The sequence below is a fragment of the Macrobrachium rosenbergii genome, chromosome 54 (genome assembly GCF_040412425.1).
Source record: "Macrobrachium rosenbergii isolate ZJJX-2024 chromosome 54, ASM4041242v1, whole genome shotgun sequence".
NCBI classification, from domain to species: Eukaryota; Metazoa; Arthropoda; class Malacostraca; order Decapoda; family Palaemonidae; genus Macrobrachium; species Macrobrachium rosenbergii.
In genome coordinates this window covers 22,372,603-22,400,283 of record NC_089794.1, presented here as the reverse complement: position 1 = coordinate 22,400,283, position 27,681 = coordinate 22,372,603, and the positions used below count along the sequence as shown (strand labels likewise).

The 27,681-nt window shown below is 36.9% G+C and overlaps 3 protein-coding genes across 4 annotated transcripts in view; all 3 read left to right on the top strand.

Moving 5' to 3' along the window:
* The first annotated feature begins 10,739 nt into the window (after positions 1–10,739).
* On the top strand, positions 10,740–13,009 carry LOC136834863 (uncharacterized). Its single transcript, XM_067097662.1, has 2 exons — positions 10,740–11,108; positions 12,370–13,009. Exons 1-2 carry the CDS (start codon positions 10,759–10,761, stop codon positions 12,533–12,535), a joined length of 516 nt encoding a protein of 171 aa, XP_066953763.1. The 5' UTR covers positions 10,740–10,758; the 3' UTR covers positions 12,536–13,009.
* A 1,445-nt stretch (positions 13,010–14,454) lies between these two features.
* Positions 14,455–15,753, top strand: LOC136834602 (uncharacterized). The gene has a single exon (XM_067097182.1). The coding sequence runs from the start codon at positions 14,455–14,457 to the stop codon at positions 15,751–15,753; it is 1,299 nt and encodes a 432-aa protein (XP_066953283.1).
* A 4,624-nt stretch (positions 15,754–20,377) lies between these two features.
* LOC136834523 (protein SpAN-like) overlaps positions 20,378–27,681 on the top strand; it is a 12,864-nt gene continuing 5,560 nt past the window's right edge. The window contains exons 1-3 of one of the 2 annotated variants that reach the window (XM_067097116.1): positions 20,378–20,689; positions 25,401–25,430; positions 26,977–27,160. In XM_067097116.1, coding sequence (XP_066953217.1) covers positions 20,624–20,689; positions 25,401–25,430; positions 26,977–27,160 — 280 coding nt within the window. In that variant the 5' untranslated portion in view covers positions 20,378–20,623. The remainder of the gene's footprint in view (positions 20,690–25,400; positions 25,431–26,976; positions 27,161–27,681) is intronic. The other variant, XM_067097115.1, reaches the window with a different exon arrangement.

Below are 27,681 nucleotides of genomic sequence, written 5' to 3'. Positions count from 1 at the left end.
AACACTCAATCAGTGAAGCATTGACGAAAGCAAAAACTAAAGAAGATTAAATAAACTTTGGCATTGAGATAAACTGGAAATAACAAGGGGAAGTACATCGACATTTGGATAAAGGGATTAACAAGAAGGATGAGAAAAGCTATAAAGTAAAACTGTTCACATTTAAACAGCTCTGCACCTAAGACGAATAAGTATACAGCATATCCACAACTGGGTTTCGTGGAGTAGGCCTAAACATTTTGGAACCAGGAACCACGGAAGTGTTGAGACATTACAGAAAGAAATAATTTAAAAAAAAGATAAATTTGAAAATTTCAATAGTTTTTAGAAAGTATAAGGAAAGGCGGGAAGATATTGAGATTCAGGAAGGAACCGACAAGAACCAGTCTATCACAGACCTCGGGACAAATGGCACGGTTGCCATCTCGAAAGTAAGACTGGGCTATAATTTGGACTTCAAGGCTAACGCACGAAAATACAGGGATGGTTTATCTATGACATTACACAGATCATTTGTTCTCATGCAAGGACCCAAAACGAAGATAGTACCATAACATTATCGCAAGTGAATCTAAAATCTCGCTATTATACCGAGATAGTTGTCGCAGCTGTTTGGGAATTTACAGACTTCATTACCAGGACCAAAACTTGAACAGTATGCTAATTAATACACAGATCTCTTGATAATACGATCGTTTAAAGTTTATTCAAGACAAAAAAGTAAAAATAAACTAAATGAAAGAGATAATCAACTTCCACTTTGGCTTCAGAGCTGAAAAATTTTTTTCAATTCTGTTTATCGGTGATTGGACCAACCTAGACCTAAGTACGTAATGACAGCGTACGTATAGTATGAACACACAAACAAACACACACATACACAAACACGTGTGCACATACATATCTCGATCCCCCATATCAAGGCCACGCCAATATAACAACTATAATGAGAGAACAGAGGCTAAATATACTGTAGTTGTCAGCATCGAGTTCTGCCGTTAGGTGATTAGACCAACCTAGACCTAAGTATGTAATGATAGCGTATGTATAGCACCAACACACACACACACACACACACACACACAAAGACTAAACCAGCATTTAATGTAAAAAGCGAAAAACAACATTTTATTTACAATTTCTGGCTGAAAAGTTGTGATGTACTATATATATATATATATATATATATATATATATATATATATATATATATATATATATATATATATATATATATATATATATATATATATATATATATATATATATATATTATACACACTGTGGTAATGTCACGAAAAATAGTTTCAAAGGAAAACCAATGAATATTTATTGTGATATCAAAGACTTGTTAAGACAGAAAAATTTTCTTTAAACCCAACTTACAGGAAAACAGTTTTACTCAGAATCTGATTTTTCAAGACTTAAGTTCCCCTCATCATTCATGATTTAGGGAAGAAAACATTCTCTCTCTCTCTCTCTCTCTCTCTCTCTCTCGCCAGTAGGAAAATATATTTTTCCTTACATCTATGAAACAAAACAAAAAATCTACTTCTGTTTTCTCTTTTTATTTGAAGTCACAGAAAATTGTGCGACAATGCCTTAAACCGAAAAATGTTTTTGTCCACATTTCAAGCGAGAAAACGTTTTCGTGTGACACCAACATAAGCCGGAAAATGTTTTCTTTTGTCAACACTTTAAGCCAGAAAACGTTTTGAGTGTGACACCAACATAAGCCAGAAAAATGTTTTCTTTTGTCAACACTTTAAGCCAGAAAACGTTTTGAGTGTGACACCAACATAAGCCAGAAAAATGTTCTCTTTTGTCAACACCTTAAGCCAGAAAACGTTTTGAGTGTGACACCAACATAAGCCAGAAAAATGTTTTCATCTGTCAACACTTTACGCCAGCAAACGTTTTCGTGTGACACCTACATAAGCCAGAAAACGTTTTCGTGTGACACCAACATAGGCCAGAAAACGTTTTCGTGTGACACCAACATAAGCCAGAAAACGTTTTCGTGTGGCACCAACATAAGCCAGAAAACTTTTTCGTGTGACACCAACTAAGCCAGAAAATGTTTTCGTGTGACACCAACATAAGCCAGACAATGTCATAAAATGTTTTCGTGTGACGCCAACATAAGGCAGAGAATGATTACACGAGACTACCTTAAGACAGTAAATATTATCTTCCTTAATACCAGCATAGGTCAGAAAACGTTTGGATAGGCCTGACACCATCTCAAGCCATGAACGTTTTTGCGCGACTCTCCTTTTCCAGAAAACTTTCTCAACGAAAGCCCCTATCATCACATCGCTGGAACCTTATATCTGCTTCTGTTTTCCCCTGAATCCCATAATCTTCTGTCTCTCAAGAGGCCTAAGGCTCTCTCTCTCTCTCTCTCTCTCTCATTCCTCGCCCTAAAAGCTATATTCTAAAAGGTATCCTCGACATCGTTATATCACGATAGAGAAAAAGGTGTTTGATCCAAATATAAAAGCTCCCTATTGTATCCAGGTGCTCGTTAATTACAACTTGCACGCAGACGGCGGGTAATTCAGCTGTTCCGTGCAGGTGCCAAGGTCTGCTGTGTGCTTCTGTGCTGTGACTGATGTTTACATTACAAAGCTGTGGCGGATTCCCGTTCTTCTTCTTCTTCTTCTTCTTCTCCTTCTCCTTTGACAGGACGTCTGGGCAAAACCGACTCACTTTTGAATCGAACTGAATTGAACTGCATGTAGAATTTAGGCCAGAGGACAAGTTTTGGGACCTATGGGGCCATTCAGCACTGAAACGGACACTGAGAATAAGAGGCTTGCAAGGTGTAACAGGAGGAAAACCTCAAATCAGTTGTTAGGAGAGGGTTGAGGAGAGTAAGATAGAAGGAAGAGAATATGAAAGGAGGTACAGTAAAAGGAACGGAAGGGGGTTGCAGTTAGGGGCCTAAGGAAGGCACGCTGCAAAGAACCTTAAGTAATGCCTACAGTGCACCGCACTTACTTTTAATAATGAAATCCTATTACTCTGATGTCTAGAGTAAATTTGACTAATGTTACTATAACTTTATTATAATAATTTTAATAACCTTTATTATTATTATTATTATTATTATTATTATTATTATTATTATTATTATATAACTTTTTACGTGAGGAAATTTAACCTATTATTATTATTATTATTATTATTATTATTATTATTATTATTATATAAATTTTTATGTGAGGAAATTTAACCTGTTATTATTATTATTATTATCATTATTATTATTATTATTATTATTATTATTATTATTATTATTATTATTATTATTATTATATAAATTTTTGTGAGGAAACTTAACCTGTTATTATTATTATTATTATTATTATTATTATTATTATTATTATTTATTATTATAGTAAACCTACTGAATGTATGCTTAATTTTTTTATTTATTTGTATCCCTATACTATTAATGTATACCGTATATGACTTATGCTGAAACAAATTTATTATTATTATTATTATCATTACTATTATTAAACTCAAGGACACCAATGGAAGAAGCTGAGAAGTAAATAATAGATAATAAAAGATACATAATAAAGAAAAAAAAGAAAAACAGCAATATACAATACTGACGACAAAAATTTATAAACACGATTGGTCGAAAGAAAGAAAACTGACCAATCACGACCGGCAGATGGTTAGCTGATCCGACCAATCAGCGGCCAGCATTACCACGCGATTGACCAATAGGAGATGGACAGAAGATAAACAATAGATTAATGCCCCCTTTTTTTTTTCACTCGATAGCTCCCGAGTTCTTGCGTAATTAGTACCAAGTGTTTCACGGCCTGTGACTGTTCATTTGAAAATGTTAAATCATTGTTCTCTCTCTCTCTCTCTCTCTCTCTCTCTGCCCTGTAAGCTCTTCCGCAATTAATACCTACATGTTTGAAGTCCAGTAATTGTAATTTTTTTTTCTGAACACGGATGTAACAGAGTAAGTTACGTCATTTCTAGGTACTATTATTATTATTATTATTATTATTATTATTATTATTATTATTCAGTAGATAAAACCTACAATATTCGTATGGAACCAGTCCACCAAAGGGGCCACTGACTTGAAATTCAGGCTTCCAAAGAATATTATTATTATTATTATTATTGATGTGTAGGAGGCAGTTCTCGTTGAATGTCGACTAGTTTCGCCCTCCTCGTTAGGACATCATCCTGCGATCCTGTCCTGAATGATGCCCTAACGCGGAGGGCGAAACTAATCGACAATCACCGAGAACTACCTCCTACACATCACTAAACCACCGGATATGAATATTATTATTATTCAGTAGATAAAACCTACAATATTCATATGGAACCAGCCCACCGGAGGGGGGCCACTGACTTGAAATTCAAGCTTCCAAAGAATATTATGGTGTTCATTAGGAAGAAGTAAGAGGAAGTAGAGAGAAATACGGAAAGAAGAGATACCAATTATTAAAAAAAAAGAAAAAATAAAATAATGAATTAACAAATAGATACAAATATACTGAAATGAAAGAAGAATGGCATTAGGGTAGTAATGCCTTGTTCCACAGTTGTGTTCTCTTACTTATTTATAGAAAGTTATTTTGTCTCGCTCAGTAATAATAATAATAATAATAATAATAATAATAATAATAATGAGTTAAAATTTCTCACACGTAAAAATTTATATAATAATAATAATAATAATAATAATAATAATAATAATAATAATAATACTAATAATAATAATAATAATAAGTTAAATTTCCTCACACGTAAAAATTTATATAATAATAATAATAATAATAATAATAATAATAATAATAATAATAATAATAACAGGTTAAATTTTCTCACACGCACAAATTTATAAAATAATAATAATAATAATAATAATAATAATAATAATAATAATAATAATAATGTTAAAATTTCTCACACGTAAAAATTTATATAATAATAATAATAATAATAATAATAATAATAATAATAATAATAATAATAATAATCTCTGTGACGTTTTTAAATATAAAATATATTGTTCATAACTACTTTTTTAAAAATCTTAAATTCACTATATAAGTATGTAATTCAAATTTGCACTACGAATCAATTGTTAGGAGAGGGTGGATAGCAAGACGGAAGAGAGAGAGAATATGAACGGAGGTCCAGTAAAAGGAATGAAAGGGGTTGCGGCTGGGGCCGAAAGGTCAAAGCTCTGAAAATCATTGGTGTGGCGTTTGATTTAATTCTCCTCTAACAGCTGTTTTGGCCATTAGCCCAAGGGCTACAGTAAATATGGAATCGATCTACACTTCAAAGTTCAACATTGTACAAAAAACAATAAAACAAAATGAACCAAAATAAAATTAAAAATCAACAAGGAAATTTCACAAAGAAGATTATTCTTTGTCAGTTTTCCTTTCATTCGGGATTTTGTCCTAATCTGGGACGAGTCTGAAGCTTTAATTATTCTAGGTGTAACTCTCACCTCACATCTCACTCTTGAGAAACATCTTGTTTCCCCATTTGTATGGGGTAAGCACGATGCCTTCTTCACTTCAGCTCTTTTTTTTACAGGCATGGGGCTAGCAACCTTATTCCTGAAGATAAGCTTCACAAAAGAACGGGAACTCTCTCCCTCGCAGGCTCGACCCCTATCTGAAGAGATAACGGCATCTAATATTGTCTCCATCATAAAGAGTAACAAGAGAAAAACACACTAAGACGCATTTTGAACACAGAAATGGAGTGAGTGTAAATAAAGTACTTGCAGAGGGAAATAGCAATTCTGTACAATTAAAAAAAAAATAAGGAAGTGGGCAAAAGTCAAAAAAATATAAACCTGTAAAAAAAAAGTAGATATATTTACGCTACTTCACATTTAGTAGTCATTATGATATACTATATATATATATATATATATATATATATATATATATATATATATATATATATATATATATGTATATATGTATATATATATATACATATACACACATCTGACTCACATCAGGATCGAACCCAAGCCTTTCAATTTAAAGGCAAGGGCGCTGCCCACTAGGCCATATATATATATACATACACACATATATATATATATATATATATATACTGTATATATATATATACATATACACATATACATACATACATATATATATACATATATTTATGTGTCAAAGTATGTATATAAATACACACACATATAGCCTATATACAGTATATAATTTATATAAAAATACATAAATGATATTTACATATATGTATATAAAAATATATATACATATACAATATGTATACACACACACACACACACACAAACAATTCCTAATGCCTCTAATAAAAGCCCATTCGTTGACCTCAGCCGGAACTGAGAATCCCGAGGTCACTGGCACTGTCTGAAAGTGTTCAACACTTGCCGTTCGCCAGTGATCAGTGAAAATTTATTATAAGTGTTATGTTCTGCAGTTCGGCCTTGCTTTATGGCTTCTGGGACTCATTTAATTCACACGTATACACACACACACACACAGAGAGAGAGAGAGAGAGAGAGAGAGAGAGAGAGAGAGAGAGAGAGAGAGAGAGAGAGAGAGAGAGAGAGAGAACTGACGTATGATGTAGTTGAAAATAGGAAAATGATAAACTGGCGTGGAAATAATTACAGACATATACTAATTATTATAATTATTGTTATTATTATTAGTATAATTTTTATTATCATTATTATATATATATATATATATATATATATATATATATATATATATATATATATATACATACATATACGCATAAATAAATAAAAAAATATATATATATACAATATATATATATATATATATATATATATATATATATATATATATATATATATATATATACTGTATATATTAATGTACACAAAGTATATACATATATATACATATATAAATATTTTATATATATATATACATACATACATACATATACATACACACAAATTTACATCAAAACATGATTTACAAGGTCACTGGTAGGCGTAACCTGTCATTACCTGAACTGAACAACTGCCCAATTTCAGTTGTTGACTGATAAGCAAGCGGCAGGGCCTTTTGTGGGAAGGAGGGGGGAAGGGGGGGTGTAAGTAAGCTCCCGCCCCCACCCCCTACTCTCATATTCCGAGCACTCAAGTTACACGTGTTGCTAAACGGACAAACACAGAACGCTTCTGTAAGTTTGAATCAGATTTTTTTTTCTGTAAAAGAAAACTATTGTGCCGGCTTTGTCTGTCCGTCCGCACTTTTTCTGTCCGCAGTTTTTTTTTCTCCGCACTTTTCCTGTCCGCCCTCAGATCTTAAAATCTACTGAGGCTAGAGGGTTGCAAATTGGTATGTTGATCACCCACCCCCCCAATCATCAGACATGCCAAATTGCAGCCCTCTAGCCTCAGTAGACTTGACTTTATTTAAGGTTAAAATTAGCCATGCGTCTGGCAACGACATAGGACATGCCACCACCGAGCCGTGGTTAAAGTTTCATGGGCCGCGGCTCATACAACATTGAAAGATAGATCTGTTTTCCGTGACCTTGATTATACGCGGTACAGAAAACTTGACTGCGCCAAAGAAACTTCGGCACATTTTTTACTTGCTTTATTTCCTGGCGATGCTGTTTTCTATATTCTAAAACCTCTCTATTTTTATGAATATTATTTCTTCTAGTGTCTAGACAAAACTGAATTGAAAACAGAATTTAGGCCAAAGGCCAAGCCCTGGGACCTACGAGGTCATTCAGCGCTGAAACGGAAATTGAGAATAGGAGGTCTGCAAGGTGTAACAGGAGGAAAACCTCAAAGCAGTTGTTAGGAGAGGGTTGAGGAAAGTAAGATGGGAAGAAAGGGAATATGAAAGGAGGTACAGTAAAAGGAACGAAAGGGGTTACAGCTAGGGGGTTTAAGGAAGGCACGCTGCAAAGAACCTTAAGCAATGCCTACAGCGCACCGCATGAGGTGCACTGCCGGCACTACCCCGCTACGGGGTAGTTTATAGATAGCTACACTTCATTTACATATTGTGAAGAATTTTGTACAGAAATGATTTTCTATTTAACATAACTCTATAAAACCCTTATACACACATAAATACATATTAATAAATTTACATATACATAAACATATCTACGTACAGTATATATTACTATGTATATTATATATTAATATAATATATATAATATATTATACACTATATATATATATATATATATATATATATATATATATATATATATATATATATATATATATAAAGATAAATACTATACAATTTTATTAAGAATCATCGTGTCCAGCATAGCCAAATTCAGATACTAAGCCCTGCTTAACAAAATATACATCCCAGACGAGCAAAGATGAAGAAAGTATACCCGGCATATTTTAATTCTGAAGTTTTTCATTTTTTTTTGGTGAATTGAATGAAATTAAGTTTTTCATTTAATGTACTTCGATTCTCGTTCTTTAGTGTTAATATTGTTTAATATATATATATATATATATATATATATATATATATATATATATATATATATATATATATATATATATATATATATATATATATATATTATATACGCACACATATATTATTGTATATGCATATACAGTACATATATACACAAATACACATGCACACACACGTATGTATAATACATGTTCTTTTAAAACATATTTCAGTTAAATAATTCAACGCGACAGTCAATTGAAAATAACAAGGGGCGTTCACACCTTTACAAAAACGACATTTTATTTTTCAGAGAGAGAGAGAGAGAGAGAGAGAGAGAGAGAGAGAGAGAGAGAGAGAGATTGTCTAGGCAAGGAGGGCGTGACGGAAGTTGACAGGGATTTGACAGAACGGGGAAGAAGGGAGGCTGGGGGGCGAAGGGAGAGCAATGGATCTATAGAGGTCATTACAATATGATATAAAGCCTGGCAGCACTTGACAAGTGGCACACACCCACACATACACAGGCACATTCAAGTGCTATCAACCGCCAGGCGTCACTTACACTCTACGCGACACTTGCAAGGTGAGGTACCCGATACTTCTTTTTTTTTTTTTGAAACTCTTATGAGCCTAGCAGCTCGTTGGATCTCTCGGGTCTGCTAAAACTAGACCTATTTGCTTCTCTCTCTCTCTCTCTTGTATAGCTCAATCTTTCTTAAACAAGGTTTATCCTGTATTAGAAAAGAATGATTTATTTGAAAATTAATGTAACCTTGCATAAAAGACGTAGCAAGATCAGCCTAGGACAGCCTTGAAACAAAGGCCTTTAAGGGCTAACTACCTCGAAGCTACAGTATCAAAGTTTAATCGTTTGATTTCTCCAACAGCCGGTCGCAGGATTTACTCTTAATTTAGTTATTATCTATTTATTATTTTACCAATAGTTATCATTTATGAAAATAAGTTACAAAGCTTTTTTTTTCCAGCGCAGTCAAAGATTAGCCTGATCAACAGATCACTTCCTAGCACCTACCAGAGTCTCAACACTCGACAGTCATTTGTTTTCGAGTCTTAGGTGCTCAATTGAACCTTTTTTCTCAGTTTTGGAAAATCGAAACGACTGGTAAATGATAAGCGCAGATAACTCACACATGTGATGAAACTTCGGACGAAGGAAATTATAAAATTAAGCAGAACCGCTTCTTTTCAAATCGAGGTGGGTGTACTGACCTTCTCATAATACTGTACTTTTACTTGATAACGTCTGTCCACGGGGTATCGACCCTTTCAGTCGACCCCTGTTCCCCAAGTGGTTGATGAGATTAGCGACCTATGAGGAGATTAGCGGCCTTTACGCACAGCACATGTGCTTTGAATTAAAACTAATATTGAAAAAGGCATTATGAATTTATGACGAGTGTAATCATGGGAGGAACTGAAATGTCTATTGCGCAATGAGTCAGTAACCGCCATTATCTCTCTCTCTCTCTCTCTGCCAGTCAACGGTCATAAATCCATTTTTGTTAGCTGTCTAAATCCTCTCTCTCTCTCTCTTTTAATCCTTAGGCGATTTCCTTCTATATATATTATTAATCTCATCAGTGTCATGAGATAATAATCTTTAATGATTATTCTGTAAAATGTTGCAGTGAAGACTCTAGATGTTTCTCTGGCTTCTGGGGTCAGCCTAAAATCACCAAGGAGTAGACACCTATTGACATTTTCCAGATTTCGTTCCTTAACGGTGGGCATGACTGAGCTGAAGTATTTGGCATACCCTGGGCATCTCTGCTTTATTTGAATTAAGCGCTCGAAGATGTAAATGTGTACATGAAGCATGGTATAGTTTTATTTTTACCGAAGACGTATCTGTGATGGAGAGTAAAATAAGCCTAAACGCCCAAAAGCATATACAGAATTTTTACCTGATTAGGACTATTCTTCAGTACCTTTGTATACAATAAAACATGTTATCAACAGCCTTCTTTAAATGCATTTTCATTAATTTATCTCATATTACTGTTTATCAAATGTTATTGGTTTAAACTGTGTATACAAGTTATCTTATAATTGCCAGGCTATAAATGGAGACCAGGGTTTATAAATGGGTATCAGTGTACTCAAGTTAGCAAAAGGGCATAAAGCGAGCAACCTCAACCCTAAGCGCCTGCTGAGAAACTGAGTAATAATAATAATAATAATAATAATAATAATAATAATAATAATAATAATAATGAGTCTTTATCCAGCACAGACCAAGATGGCGCTCGCTTTGACGCTGGGCACCTTAGGAGCAGCTGCAATAGCAGGAGCCATCGGTCTAGGGATTGCTGGACTGGCAGTACTCCACAGCGAACGGAAAGGCGACCGGAGGAAGAACAAGAAGCGGAGGAACAACCTGGGAGGCCTCCGTCAAGACTCCTACCGCCGAAGAGGCGCCAGAGTGAGGCGCGCAGTGAGTGGAGACTCTGCCACAGCAGTCCAGAACCTCCTGCAGGTGATTCGCGAAGAGGACGTCACCGGTTGCGGCCTCAAGTTGGTGTGCGAGCTGGCCGGTGCCAGAGCTGAGGAGCTGGGCACGGAAGAACGGGCGATTCTCGACCTCATTGGGTAAGATTGGCTCAAGCACTGTCTTGAAAGCCCTCATGTGGTACAATGTAGGCAAGCACTGTAGGCACTACTAAAGGTTGCAGCGTTCCTTCAGACACTAGCTGCAGCCACTTTTTATCCTTTTACTTGACGTCTTTCCCCAATTCCTTTCTTCAGTATTACTGTCCAACCTCTCCTTTTCCCCTTAATCACTGAACGGCTGAAAGTGACCCTGCGCTTGGCCTTATAGCCAAATTTTCATAAATCAAATCGTCTTAAAAGGCACATTTAAGGGCAACCTTTGACACCCTGATTCCAAACTTGGCTCAAGTATCAGTCTAACGTTGCCCCTGGTCTGTCTTGTGTGACAACGCTACCTTTTAAAGCCAATTTTGCAACATGACAGAGAAAAGGCAGACTTTGCTGCAAAGGGAAGCTACGAGTGGCTTAAAGGTACCAGAAGGGGGCCTTTTGCAGTGCTGCCCTTGTAGATCTTTGGCTATTATCTGTGCAAGAGAGAAACTGAACTGATATAAAAAAAAAAATGACCAGTAACTGATACTTTTTCAAAAGATTTTCCTTACATTTTTTTGCAACTTGCATTTTATTTGTTGAGTTTGAAGAAGATATCTGTGGGTAACTGTACCTTCCTCTTGTATATGATAAACAAAATTTAACGTTTATACAGGGTTAAATTAGAAAGTGACAAACTTGTTTGACAGAGGGTTAATCCAACTTTCAGATTTCAGTCACAATGCTGAATAGCATGCAATCATTACTGCCTAAGAAAAAATAAATAGCAGAATAGAAAACGAGTTCATTTATGCCAATGAAGTAAAAATATCAGTCTTTTGATTATCTAATTAATTCTATATTGATTTTTTTTCCTTTAGGCCCATTGCCCTAGATTTTAATACCTTGAGAATTCTTTCAGACAATTCAGAATATCACTTCAAGCTCGATGTTTCAAATCACAAGTAATTTTTAACGATTCTTTTTATCTATTTATTTATTAATCTGCTAATTTATCTGTTCTTTTCTAATCACTGATCTCTTCTTTCTGTTTCCTAATGCCTTCTGTTCTTTCAAAAGAACACTAATAGTTTTTGGAAGCTTGAATTTCAAGTCAGTGGCCCCTGTGGGCTTGTTGAACAATATAATAATAATTTCCTAGCTGCCGATCACTAAATGATTCTTGTATTATTTTTTACTTATCTTCGCTTCTGATCTCTTAATGTCTCTTCAGTAATTTTCTGATTTAATAATTTTGACTTATCTTTAGGCCCGCTGTCCCTCCGGGAGAAGGGCTACTGGCTTCAGGAGGCGCCAGAGACTACATGTGGGCGAAAGCCTTCGGTCAGCAACGCGGGAACTGCGCCCAGGCTTTCCCGGACTGTCACTTTAGTGGCGCCGAGATAATGGCCACCGTCCGAAACTTCTTACCGTAGACTTCCCTAATCTCCGTTTCTTTTGAATTGTGCTTCATTTGCACAATATTATTATTGATGAAACATATCTGTAATCTCTTATAGAATGTTTGTATAGAGCCGTTATTCAGAATAAAATGACAAAACTAGAAGTGATAAGTTTTTATTCTCGTCAACAATGGGCCCTTCCAACAATCTTTAGACCTATAGGCCTAAGTGTTTATGGGTGCACACAGTTAATACCACTAACTATATTACAATTCTACATTTTTAAGATATTTTTATTCCTCAGTGAGCCTTCAGAAATGTAAAAAAGATATACAGAACTAAAAATTTTTTAATTAGTGACGGCTGACAGCACTCTACAGAAACTAACGTTTATTTTGGAAAAAATTTCACTCGTTTCTTACAGATGTCAAGGTTATTCTCGGGTGCGTTCACTTCTTCATCTCATTAGGCCGATAGTGGCTCATGGAAAGTTGCATCACTAAACATGACTGACGATCTTGGTGCTTTTTGCACAGGACTGCTTTCAGCTCCTTTTGCATGCATGCTTACGCTTTTAGGGTAATATAAATGGCAATAATGACGAAACATTAGACGCCCAACGGGTAGCTCGAGGGGTGGGGGAGGAAGCGGGTTCGAAGGCTATGCATCACTAAACATGACTGATAATCTTATCGCCTTTTACACATGACTGCTTTTTTTGCTTCTTTTATATGCACGCTTACGCTTTTCGAGTAATAATAATAAAGATAACAATAATGACGAAATATTAGACGCCAAAGACAACCAAACGATAGCTCGAAGGGGGTGGCTTCGAACGCCGTGAAGATTAGATTAAAATCAGACGTTATAAACATGGGCGTTTGGAAGCTCGGTTCTCCAGTCTGGAACGTGACTTCCAGGGAAATTCACCTTCCATAATTCTCTTCCAGGCTTTGTTTCTCACTCCTCGCCTCCTTTCGTCAGTCATTTGTCCAGTGGTCGCCATTCAGTGAAGGTTTCCTCCCGGAAAAAGAGTAGACGACGTTCAGTAAGTGTAGCTTCGTTTTACGCGTGGGGTTTGATCCTGCGAAAATTACTTCCTTCCCTTTTGCCCATAGGAGGGTGGGCATTACTTAAGGTTCTTTGCAGCGTGCCTTCCTTAGGCCCCTAGCTGCAACCCCTTTCGTTCCTTTTACTGTACCTCCTTTCATATTCCCCATGTTTTCCATCTTACTTTCCTCAACCCTCTCCTAACAATTGATTCAGACCTCTCACTGTCAGTTTCCTTTTCAGCTCTGACTGACCTCATAGATCCCAGTGCTTGGCCTTTGGCCTAATTCTGTATTCAATTCTATTCAGTTCAATTCAGCTCAATCAAGAAACGTAGAGAGGAACTTGTTTTTAGACTTTGGTTTTTCAGTTAAGGGAGAAACAAATTCTGACGCGGGAATGACCCCATGTGAATTAGGTGGCTGGAAATGAATCTCTGAGGACATTTTGATTCATTAGGATATATAATGATGGCAATAACGACTTGTTAATACCAAAATTCACTAGGGTGTAAGTGACCGAACCTTGTGTGTGTGTGTGTGTGTGTGTGTGTATAATTCAAGCTGATTCCCCCCAAAGAGGAGATGAATCCAGAGAAAAAACAACAGGTGACTGACTACCATATACTTGATCAACCTCTGAGGCCAACAGGCAGAGTTACTGAACAGGACCAAAATCTTTCTGACGTCATTCGGGAATCGAACGTCTGTTTCCAGCTGGTGAGGTGCGCATGCTTCGGGCCACGAGAGTCGAAAATTTAATATATATGAGGAGAGTTCATGTATGTACCCGTATCATATAACAGGCTCTGGTTTGTTTACCTGTCAACAAAAACATTAAAACTTTGATTGCAGTCATCAAGAAATACAGGTGTATTCTTACTCTCCCTACAGAGACATATAATGGAGCCCACCGCCATCGCCATAGGCGTGGGCACGGGTAGCCTGGCAACCTGGACTAGCGGGGCATGGAGTCTCGCTGCCCTCGCCAGTGGGGCAGCAATTGCAGGAGCTGTTGGCCTTGGCGTTGCTGGCATCGTGGCTGTGGCTCATCACAAAAAGGGCTCTGGTTACGGATATGGCGATGGAGCCATAGGGCATCATGGCAAGGGTTACGGATATGGCAAGGGAGCCATAGGGCATCATGGAAAGGGTTACGGATATGGCAAAGGAGAGCATCATGGCAAGGGTTATGGATATGGCAAGGGAGCCATAGGGCATCATGGCAAGGGTTACGGATATGGCAAGGGAGCCATAGGGCATCATGGAATAGGTTACAGATATGGTAGAGGAGGTCATCATGGCAAGGGTTACGGATATGGCAAAGGAGCCATAGGGTATCATGGAATGGGTTACGGATACGGCAAAGGAGCCATAGGGCATCATGGCAAGGGTTACATATATGGCAAAGGAGCCATAGGGCATCATGGCAAGGGTTACGGATATGGCAAGGGAGCCATAGGGCATCATGGCAAGGGTTATAGATATGGCAAAGGAGCCATAGGACATCATGGAAAGGGTTACGGTTATGGGAAAGGAGCCACAGCCAATCATGGTTATGATTTGGGCAGAAGAGCCATTGCTCATCATAGTACCGGTTACAGTTTTGGCAAAGGAGTCATAACTGAGCATGGAAAGGGTTACAGCTCTGAAAAAGGTACTGTACTTGAACATGGAAACAGTTACAACTTTGATACAGGCACTGTACTTGAACACAGAAAGGGTTACAGCTCTGATACAGGCAATGTACTTGAACATGGAAAGGGTTACAGCTCTGATACAGGCACTGTACTTGAACATGGAAAGGGTTACAGTTCTGATACAGGCACTGCACTTGAACACAGAAAGGGTTACAGTTCTGATACAGGTACTGTACTTGAACACAGAAACGGTTACAGTCCTGAAAAAAGCACTGTACTTGACCACAAAAAGGGTTACAGCTTTGGCGAAGGAGCCACAGCTCATCACAGAAAGGTTTATGATTCTGGCAAAGGTAGACAAGGTCACTTTGCCCAAGACTTCGGACGAGTGAGGAGGAAAAGGTCAGCAAAAACCCGTTCCCAGGTCATCCAGGACCTGTTGGAGGTCATCCGGTTGCAAGATGTCACGGGTTGCGGGCTGAGGTTTGTGTGCGAGTTGGCAGGGTTGCCTGAAGGTGAACTATACGAAGACGAACTGGATATACTTGACCTCATAAGGTAGGCATTGGAATTTTATGACTGTTATCATAATCACTTACAACACACCCACCTTCTGTGTTACTTGACAAAGAGTAGTGACAATAAATAACTAAATAAACAGAGAAATAGCAGACAATATTACCTATAACACTAATTAACTATAAATATCAACTGCAAACTGTAACAACGGAACATTTTTCAGTTTCTTTTAAACTCAAGAACACTCATTTCATTGTCTGGAAGATTTTAATGAAATCTGACACGGAAGGGGGCCTGTCTGTACGAGTATGTTCTTCTCACAGTTACCTTCAAGATTCTAGAGAAAATGGTAGCTTTCTGCTTTTAAATTTGTAAGAACACTTATTTAGTCCTAGAAATCATACAAAAACTGTTCAAATCCTTGATAACTCCCAGCTAATTCTAGGATCAATCTCTTTTGATACAGTCCAGAATAGCACGACGTTGTACTGTGGAACAGTCTCCCTGAGGATGTTGTACAATTAGAAAATCTCTTCTTACTGCATTTTTTAAAAATATCTTCTGTAACTTCTTTCTAATGAACGCCACATTCTTTGGAAGCTTGAGTTTGAAGTCAATGTCCCCTGTGGACTCGTTCCATATGAATAGGGTACATCTTCTGGATAAATAATAATAATAATAATAATAATAATAATAATAATAATAATAATAATATAATAATAATGTGCAAAAGCTGCTATGACCCCTGATTGCTCGTTTACACATTTACCCAACAGGCAAGCGAGCTCTGATGGGGAAGGTGATGGCCTTTTCCTGCCTTCAGGAGGCGCCAGAGACTACCTAAACGCCAGGGATCACGGCAGGAGCCACGGTGACTGCGCCAAGGCGTTCCCGACGTGTCTGACAGATGGTGCCTCTGAGCTCAGAAGCGCCGTCAGGAGATTTTTGCCATAGGGGTCCTGTTAATTAAACAATTTGTTAGTTGAGTTAATAAGGCTGGATTTTGAGGTCGTTTGTTTTATATATATATTTACATATTTATTGACCTTTTTGTCTATTTATTTTCTTATTTATTCAGTTGTTTATCTCCTTATTTATTTATTGTTTTAGAGTTAATATCATGCTAGGAACTGTCGTGAAATAAAGAGTTAACGATGATATTCTGGGGTGTCTCACTTATAACTTTCATTCCCTTTTTTTTTATTCAATATCCTTTCTCCTCTCAGTACAATTATAATGAATTTAATCAGTCGGCTAAGTTAAAGAAGAATGATAAGCCAAACAGAGCCACGTCCGGGGAACAAAAGTTCCAGGGTGCCATTTGTGTCGGAGAAAAAGATAAAAAAAAAAAAATGCTATACTCAGGCAAAAAAAAAAAAAAAAAATAGTCACTGAGTAGATGCTTTTCAAAATTATGTCAACATAAATAGACATTAGTTTTACAAAGTTTTGCGTCAAGTTTGCCAAGCTAGTTGTTCAGGTAATTATGCTCCATAGGCTACCTGTACTTTTGCTTGTGTTCCAAGCTGCTTGAAATCAGTAGTGTTTCTTTGTGTTTCTCTGCTTGTTTCGTGTTTATCTGCTTGTGTTGAATTCAGTAGTGTTTCTTTGCCTGTTGTGTTCCAGTGAATCCAGTAGTGTTCCTCAGTGTTTCTTTGCCTGTTGTTCCAGTGAATTCAGTAGTGTTTCTTTGCCTGTTGTTCCAGTGAATTCAGTAGTGTTTCTTAGTGTTTCTTTGCCTGTTGTGTTCCAGTGAATTCAGTAGTGTTTCTCAGTGTTTCTTTGCCTGTTGTGTTCCAGTGAATTCAGTAGTGTTTCTCAGTGTTTCTTTGCCTGTTGTGTTCCAGTGAATTCAGTAGTGTTTCTTAGTGTTTCTTTGCCTGTTGTGTTCCAGTGAATTCAGTAGTGTTTCTTAGTGTTTCTTTGCCTGTTGTGTTCCAGTGAATTCAGTAGTGTTTCTTAGTGTTTCTTTGCCTGTTGTGTTCCAGTGAATTCAGTAGTGTTTCTTAGTGTTTCTTTGCCTGTTGTGTTCCAGTGAATTCAGTAGTGTTTCTCAGTGTTTCTTTGCCTGTTGTGTTCCAGTGAATTCAGTAGTGTTTCTTAGTGTTTCTTTGCCTGTTGTGTTCCAGTGAATTCAGTAGTGTTTCTCAGTGTTTCTTTGCCTGTTGTGTTCCAGTGAATTCAGTAGTGTTTCTCAGTGTTTCTTTGCCTGTTGTGTTCCAGTGAATTCAGTAGTGTTTCTCAGTGTTTCTTTGCCTGTTGTGTTCCAGTGAATTCAGTAGTGTTTCTTAGTGTTTCTTTGCCTGTTGTGTTCCAGTGAATTCAGTAGTGTTTCTTAGTGTTTCTTTGCCTGTTGTGTTCCAGTGAATTCAGTAGTGTTTCTCAGTGTTTCTTTGCCTGTTGTGTTCCAGTGAATTCAGTAGTGTTTCTCAGTGTTTCTTTGCCTGTTGTGTTCCAGTGAATTCAGTAGTGTTTCTCAGTGTTTCTTTGCCTGTTGTGTTCCAGTGAATTCAGTAGTGTTTCTTAGCGATTCTTTGCCTGTTGTGTTCCAGTGAATTCAGTAGTGTTCCGTAGTGTTTCTTTGCCTGTTGTGTTCCAGTGAATTCAGTAGTGTTTCTCAGTGTTTCTTTGCCTATTGTATTCCAGTAAATTCAGTAGTGTTTCTTTGCCTGTTGTGTTCCAGTGAATTCAGTAGCGTTTCTCAGTGTTTCTTTGCCTGTACACTTTCCACTAAGCTCGGCATGAGGATTATAAAAACACCAGGAACACGTAGAGCGCAAAAGCAATTAAATCTTTGCCTAATGAAAGGTTGGTCCGACAAACGAACGTGTGTGATCTGTGTGTTTGTGTTTGTGCGTGCGCGGGCGCGCATACACGTTTTGTTTCTGGCTAATGCCACATCCTGGTACGGCATAGATTTTCATGTAGATGCAAAACTAAATAAATAAATAAATAAATAAATAAATATTAGTTTTCAGATGAAGTTTCAAGGAACTGCAAAAAAATGGGTGTAAAATATTATATATATATATATATATATATATATATATATATATATATATATATATATATATATATAATATATATATATTGGTGGGAGTGGGCACACATCCAAGCAAGGAAAAACTATTTTGGGGAGATGGAAAGGATAGAAAAGGAACATTTGGTAGGAAAGAAAATAATTACAGTCCCGGACAACAACTCTATTGCACCCATCAACAGAAAGCTAAATAATTTCAAATTGATAGGCAGCTACAAAAACACCATTAGGAATAAAATAGTTAGAAACGAAAAGTCGGTAGCGGGGGAAGAGATTAGAGGGGGGGGGTATACATGGCAGCGTGTCTAGACTGTGAAGAAGGGTACTATGGCGAAACTGGCAAATCATGTCAAGAGCGAAGCAAACAACATCTGCAGAACATAAGGCATTACAATCGGACGTCGGCAGTTGCCAAACACTGTTGGGAAAATGATCACAGAATAGACTGGGAAAATATGAGTTTTCTGTACAGGAACACCAACAAAACATCTAGACTGGTTGTAGAGAACGCCTTCATAACTTGCGCCAACAACGCGATGGCACGGAACACCGGAAACGGCTTTGAAGGAAAAACGCAAGTGAACGCACGGAAAACGGACACCTGGAAGAAGGGAGCAGAGAAAGACTAAGATCACGAGGGGGTGGGGGTCACACAGGAGGAGCTAGGCGATTATAGGATTAAAAGTACCCAGCACACAGATATAAATACAGCTGGACTACGCGTCTGCTCATTGTACGGATACTTGATAATGTGGACTGTTTGTCCAAGAAAGCTTGTAACTTTTTCTGAATAAAAACTCCATTAGATACCATCCAGTTTGAATGGGGTCCTTTTAGTAATTCTACTAATGCACAGAACAATTGTGTATGTGATAAAGTTAATATATATATATATATATATATATATATATATATATATATATATATATATATATATATATATATATGAATGTCTGTTAATGGAATAACTTATATTCCATCATTCCCATTTGTCCATATTTCACCAGTGAACTGGATGTATATAGCGTTTTTATGGGCCTTTTTATTTTCATTTATCTATCTATCTACCTATCTATCTATACAGCATATATATATATATAAACAAACACACATACATATATACATATATGAATACATATAAAATCTCACAAACGGAAGACAGAGCATACAAAGATTGTCACCAATGTCTTTAAATGGAAAATGTCTGTGACAGCTAGACCAATCCCAACGTACTCTGGAGGAAAAAAAAATTTTATTTAAATGAATATTCTTTAAAATATATTCAGGCATCTATCTGTTCGTATATTTGTAATATTTTAAATGTTTATTATGTGTTAAATCTCCCTCAGAGAAGTGGCAATAATTATAACGGTCTTAGTCGTGAGTACGAAACTATGGCAGAGCCGTATATACGGCTCTGCTGCACTGACTGGAGTAAGGCTTGGCCCATGAGGAACTCCCATCAACTCGAATTGATTTTATCAGTAACCTTAGCGTTGCAAGGTCACAGGTCACGAGAAAAACAACGCACGTATAACTGCGTAGTTGCCGAAGCAACGGCAACAAAACAGTGTGCGTCATCGAATGAAAAATGAGGTTTAGCAGAGGTCATGATCAGCCCACGCAAGTGTGCCGGAGTGGGCTTCTGTTCACGGCGCCAAAGCTCTCGCCACCAGCCTAATCGTCCTGGACGCGTTGTCTAGACCATAAGGTCGATTTTTCCGTCAGTAAACGTTCCATTGTCGCATTTATCATCATCAGAATCCGTCGAAAACAATATGCGCCGGCAACAAAAATCGGCGTTTGCTTTAAAACGCGGTTCCGGAAGGGCGGTTTCATTAGACCGACAGCAGCCGTTGTGAACGCACGCAAGATGGCGCACGACTTCCTTCTCTTATTAGCTGTCCTCGTGGCCTCAGCTTCGGCAGCTGCTGTGAAGGTGAGATGAGAGAGACTAGTTTAGTTTAGATTTCCGTCGCCTTGATTATTTTAATACAAATGCAGCAGGTATTATTAAGCCTCGGTCTTAGTAAGCGTAAATTCGCGAGGGTGATTCTTCGCCTGAACGTGGCTTTCTAGTACGAAGTAGCCTGTGATTTATTTATGTAAATCATGACATAGCTTTCTAGTACGAAGTAGTCTGTGATTTATTTATGTATTCATTACTGTAGTGACTTACACGATCATTTAGATGTTTCAGAGACTGGGAAAACTGTAGTTACAGGTGTATTTACGACTAAGAGACCGGAGTGTCAAGTAGCCGGAGTTTTCTACAATTTTCTGAAAAACTGAGAAATTCAACCATAGCCTCTCAGTCTTGTTCGCGATTTCCAATTTGTGTCTGCGTGCGAGTGCGTGCTTGCGTGGCTTCAATTTTGCCAAAAATAATAACGAAATTTGAAGGCAAAAAAATGGCGAATTATACTCAAAAGAGCCACAGTTTCCCCATTTTTCTGAAAAAAAAAACGAAATTTTACGTTGGTAAAATGTGCCTAATACCCCCATCTCTTATCAGAGCCTTCGTAGTTGGGCGAAAAAAACGTAAACTTTAACTGATAGGGAATAGAAATATAGATGGAAAATAGCTCTCTCGTATAGCAGACTGACTGAATATAGAATTTAGGCCTATGAGGTCATCCAGCGCTGAAACGGAAACTGACGGTAAATTGTTCGAGAAGCGTAACAGGAGGAAAACCTCAAAGCAGTTGCACTTTGAATCAATTGTTAGGAGAGGGTTGAGGAAAGTAAGCTGGGAGAAGGAGAATATGAAAGGAGGTACAGTAAAAAGGAACGAAAGGGGGTTGCACTTAGGGGCCTAAGGAAGGCACGCTGCAAAGAACCGTAAGTAATGCTTACAGTGCACCCCCTACTACTATTTCTAGGCTATACCACGGGAATGAAATAGAGAGAATTTAGTGGCAGATAATGATTTATTTATTCTTAGACTGAGAGAGAGAGAGAGAGAGAGAGAGAGAGAGAGAGAGAGAGAGAGAGAGAGAGAGAGAGAGAGAATAACAAGTATCAGACAGACTTTGGCTTCTTGCCGTCTAAGTTATTATTATTATTATTATTATTATTATTATTTTATATTCACAAGGAACAAGACATAAAGGTCTAATGTCTTACATTAATATGAAATACATATACATTTATATATATATATATATATATATATATATATGCACATACATACATATATATATACACACATCTATATATACATACATATATACACACACGTATACAGTATATACATATCCACTGAAAGCCTTGAAATCCCGAAGGAACCGATGCCGAAATCATCATTCCCAGGCGGGACTCGGACCCACGGTGAAGTCAGCTCTTAATCCCAACAGACACAAAAGTAAAAAATGCGCAACCGAGCTTTCCGTACAGTGTCTAATGCTGTATGAGACTCTCAGCCCTGGCCCATGAAACTTTATGCCAAGACCCGATGGTGGCCTGTGTTGTTGGCACCTTGAGCAGTGCCAGATGCACGGTCATGGCTAACTTTAACCTTAAATAAAATAAAAACTACTGAGGCTAGAGGGCTGCAATTTGGTACGTTTTGCGGAAAACTAAATCACAGGAGAAAAAATCGAACTATTATTATCTCTTATTTTAATATTATTGTCTGGCAAAGGTCAAGGTTACACTTGTGAAAGTTAATGGTTAGTGGACGGTAAAATTATCACTACAACTGTTTTTCGTTGCATGGCGGTCAATTTAAGTGATTATACGTGCCGCTGGATTTAATTTTCACACTAGTATTATTGTTATTATTATTGCTAAGAGATTCACAATTTCGTGAAAACCAATCTGTGTAATAACACTGTAACGTCACCACTGATGAGAAACACCGTTCAAGTGTTCGAAAGTCTTTGTTTATTCTACACAGTAATTTATTTACTATATAATTGTGGATTTTTATTACACACATTATTATTTTTATTATTATTATTTTTATTATTATTATTATTCTGAAGATGAAGCCCTGTTCGTATAGAACATGCCCACGAGGGTCGTATTATTATTATTATTATTATTATTATTATTATTATTATTATTATTATTCAGAAGCTGAACCCCTATTCATATGGAACAAGGCCAACAAAGGGGCCATTGATTTGAAATTGAAGCTTTCAAATAATAATAATAATAATAATAATAATAATAATAATAATAATAATAATAATAATAATAATGTGAGTAATAAAAATCCACAATTATATAGTAAATATATTACTATGTAAAAAATCAAAGACTTTCGAACACCTGAACGGTGTTCCTCATCAGTGTTAACGTTAAAATGCAGTGAGGTAATTTTCTTATGAAATCGTTTTTTAAAAATTATTAGGGCGAGAAGATAACAGCCCATCACGGAAGTGCTGGTTCGGGTGTTATGTAATGCCAAATTCAACAGGCAGTTGCGCCAATCTCCTTGATCTTCGTACTTGCGTTGTTGCATCTGCCTGCGCTGCATAGGTGCCATAGTCGGAACCATCCACAGGGACGTCGGCTATCTGGAGAGAGACGGGGGGGAAGAGGAAGCAGAGCATCAGGGTTCACACGGTCAACGTCAGTTTTGAAATTAAAATGTTTAATGTAGTGTTTGGCAATAAACCAGTTGATGAAAGGGTCTTCATTAGTAAATGACTTATTATCTTCAAACGATATTCCCATGTTTTGGCAGCACCTTCAACTAATCTTCTCACGTGAGAATCGTCACTTTTAAAAATTGTTCGTGCACCACCCCAATTAATTTTGTGGTCTAAATTAAAACTATGAGCTACCAAAAGCGCTCCCTGTGCATGAAGATCATAGGCCCTTCTATGTTCCCTTAATCTTACATCAGTCCCCTACCACTCTCCCCGTAGTAACAACCATTGCAATCATAGCAGGGAACCTTGTAAACACCGCTGTTTCTCTTGGTGCTGTTATTATTCTTGGTAAGGGCTTTTGCCAAGTTGTTTTTATAGGTATAAACAATTTTTATATCCTTTTTGGTATTTATTCATATAATCGCCCACTCTTGAGACTTCTTCTTCAAAGGGTAATGATACATGTTTCTTGTTACTTATTACTTATTTCCTTATTAACATGCTAAAAGGAGCTTTTATATAGGCCATGTTAATAAGGAAATAAGTAACAAGAAACATGTATCATTACCCTTTGAAGAAGAAGTCTCAAGAGTGGGCGATTATATGAATAAATACCAAAAGGATATAAAAATTGTTTATACCTATAAAAACAACTTGGCAAAAGCCCTTACCAAGAATAATAACAGCACCAAGAGAAACAGCGGTGTTTACAAGGTTCCCTGCTATGATTGCAATGGTTGTTACTACGGGGAGAGTGGTAGGGACTGATGTAAGATTAAGGGAACATAGAAGGGCCTATGATCTTCATGCACAGGGGAGCGCTTTGTAGCTCATAGTTTTAATTTAGACCACAAAATTAATTGGGGTGGTGCACGAACAATTTTAAAAGTGACGATTCTCACGTGAGAAGATTAGTTGAAGGTGCTGCCATAAACATGGGAATATCGTTTGAAGATAATAAGTCATTTACTAATGAAGACCCTTTCATCAACTGGTTTATTGCCAAACACTACATTAAACATTTTAATTTCAAAACTGACGTTGACCGTGTGAACCCTGATGCTCTGCTTCCTCTTCCCCGTCTCTCCAGATAGCCGACGTCCCTGTGGATGGTTCCGACTATGGCACCTATGCAGCGCAGGCAGATGCAACAACGCAAGTACGAAGATCAAGGAGATTGGCGCAACTGCCTGTTGAATTTGGCATTACATAACACCCGAACCAGCACTTCCGTGATGGGCTGTTATCTTCTCGCCCCGCCCCTAATTTTTAAAAACGATTTCATAAGAAAATTACCCTCACTGCATTTTAACGTTAACACTGATGAGGAACACCGTTCAGGTGTTCGAAAGTCTTTGATTTTTACATAGTAATATATTTACTATATAATTGATTTTTATTATGATTTTTATTACTCAGATTGTTTTTCACGAAATTGTGAATCTATTAGCAATAATAATAATAATAATAATAATAATATCATAATTATTATTATTATTATTATTATTATTATTATTATTTAGGTGAATCCCTATTCATATGGAACAAGCCCCCCACAGGGGCCACTGACTTGAAATTCAAGCATCCAAAGAATATCAAAGTGTTCATTTGAAAAGTAACAGAAGATAATATGAAATACAGAAGAAATCATTTACCAGAAAAGAAAATTAAATTGCTGAATTGAAAAATAAATTAAAAAATATAAGTACATTATTAAAATACAAGGAGAATTGAACTTTTGAGGTTCCGTTGCATTCAGAAAGATTATAGTAATGTGAATGATGTGTACATAGATTACTAATCTCATTATAACCTTTGGTTTATATATATATATATATATATATATATATATATATATATATATATATATATATATATATATATATATATATATTATAAATAACCAATTGTTTAAAGGTCAAGATACAGACCTGACTTGGAAAATAAAACTGCTAAAATACAAGCCAACATTCTCAATGGAATCTTGAAGTGTATGCGATGGGCATTTATCAAGCAAATAATCGTAAATCTTTTTTCTGACTTCCACAGAACAAACCTAAAAAGGATCAGCCTTCGACTGTGAGTATCATATTAATTTTCAGTTTTTTTTTTTACTTGGTATATGACTAAATTTGCATATTTGTCTCCTTAACTGCAAAACAGAAAAGATGTAAATTATTGTCATTCTTAACATTTTGCACAAATATGTAATGGAACTGGAACAGTATCAAATTTAGGCCCAAGGCCAAATGCTAAGACCTTCGACGCAATTCAGTGCTGAAAGGGAAATTGAGAGTAAGGGAGGTTCAAAAAGTGTAAACAGACTATGAACTGAGGTACAGTAAAAGGAATGAAAGGGGTTGCAGCTAGGGGCCGGAAGGGACGCTGCAAAGAACCTTCAGTAATGCCTATGGGGCACCGCGTGCGGCGCACTGGCGGCACTACTCCCCTGCGGGAGTACAAGTATGTGTAGTGGAAATTATTCAGCTTCAGATAAGTGACTGGTTCCACCAAAGCTTGAAGCTTCTGCTTTGTAAGACTTCATTTCCGAAAGTTGCTCAGTCCATCAAAGGCTTTAGATTCTTAAGTTTTGAAAGTTCTCTTTCAAAAGCTAGTGAATCTACCAAAGGCTTCAGGTTTTACTTGTAAGACTTTCTTTCCAAAAGATACTGAGTTTACCAAAGGCTTCAGGTTTTCAACTTTGCACGATTTCCCATCCTAAAGCTAGTGAATCTACCAAAGGCTTCCGGTTTTCAACTTTGTAAGATTCTCCCTCCTAAAGCTAGTGAGTCTACCAAAGGCTTCAGGTTTTCAACCTTGTAAGATTTCCCCTCCTAAAGCTAGTGAATCTACCAAAGGCTTCAGGTTTTCAACTTTGTAAGATTCCCCCTTCTAAAGCTAGTGAATCTACCAAAGGCTTCAGGTCTTTTTGTAAGATTTTCCATCCAAAAGCTAGTGAGTCTACCAAAAGCTTCAGGTTTTTACAGTCTGAAACTTCTCTTCCAAAAGCCATTGAGTCTACCAAAGGTTTCAAGATTTTAGTCTAAAAATTTTCTTCCAAAAGCGACTGAGTCTACCAAAGGCTTCAGATTTTGAAAATTCTCTCCAAAAGCTACTGAGTCTACCAAAGGCTTCAGATTTTGAAAATTCTCTCCTAAAGCTACTGAGTCTTCGGAGGGCGTCAGATTCTTAAATTTTGACAGTTCTCTTTTAAAAGTTAATGAGTCTACTAAAGGCTTCAGTTTTTTAAATTCGTAAGATTTCCCTCCAAAAGTTAGTGAGAGTCTACCAAAGGCTTCAGGTTTTTACATCCTAAAAATTTTCTTCCAAAAGCCACTCAGTCTCCCAAAGGGTTCAGATTCTTAACTTCTGAAGATTCTCTTCCACAAGCTATTGAGTCAACCAAAAAAAACTGGAACTCACGTAGCCTTCATGTCACAGATCTGATGAAATATGAGAATTAATGACTCATTCCAAAACTATTGACACAGCAACAGCCCTCCAGTCAAGGCTAAATATCTCTCTTACTACTCTTGAACAAGTACTTTATTAAAGTTATGAAATACTTGAAGTATTCTGAGAGTAAAAAACGATCACTGATCTATTCTCACTCTTGATCCAACAGGATGGAGATATAACGCTTCTCAATCCAACAGCTATTAACGGGATGAACTTTTATGAGACTGACATCCTGCTGACAGACGAGCAACATCAGCAGGTCATCGGAAGGAAAGCCATCAGCAACTTAGCTCTCCGTTGGCCCACTGCTGCCAATGGGTTCCCTGAGGTGCTTTACAGATTTGGTGACGGTAAGAGGACACTTAGATAAGTAGAAACTTCAGATTTCCTGTTATTTTACTTTTGAATGGGTAGCTGATATTACTGCCAGCATGACATAGTGTATTATTAAGTCTGCTCTAAATACTTGCAGCTTTTGCTCCTTTTCTGTTTGTTGTACAGTGGCCCCTTTGGTCTTGTAACAGGAAACTTTCAACATAGTGCCCCTTTGCACAGAGTATTTGCCCAGAAATAGATTCAGAGAAAGTAGTCCTTTACTAAAATTCATTTTTGATGAGAGTGACTACCAGATATCGACATTACAGCCTAAGCTGAACCACTTGAGAGAGAGAGAGAGAGAGAGAGAGAGAGAGAGAGAGAGAGAGAGAGAGAGAGAGAGAGAGAGAGAGAGAGAGAGAAAGAGAGAGAGAGAGAGAGAGTCTGTCATTAACTGCAGAACATTTTTTAGATGCAACTAACAAACTTGCCAACAAAATCCTAGAGCAACCTATCTGTCACAATATGTGCTAAGTTAACTTCACTGTGCTCCCAG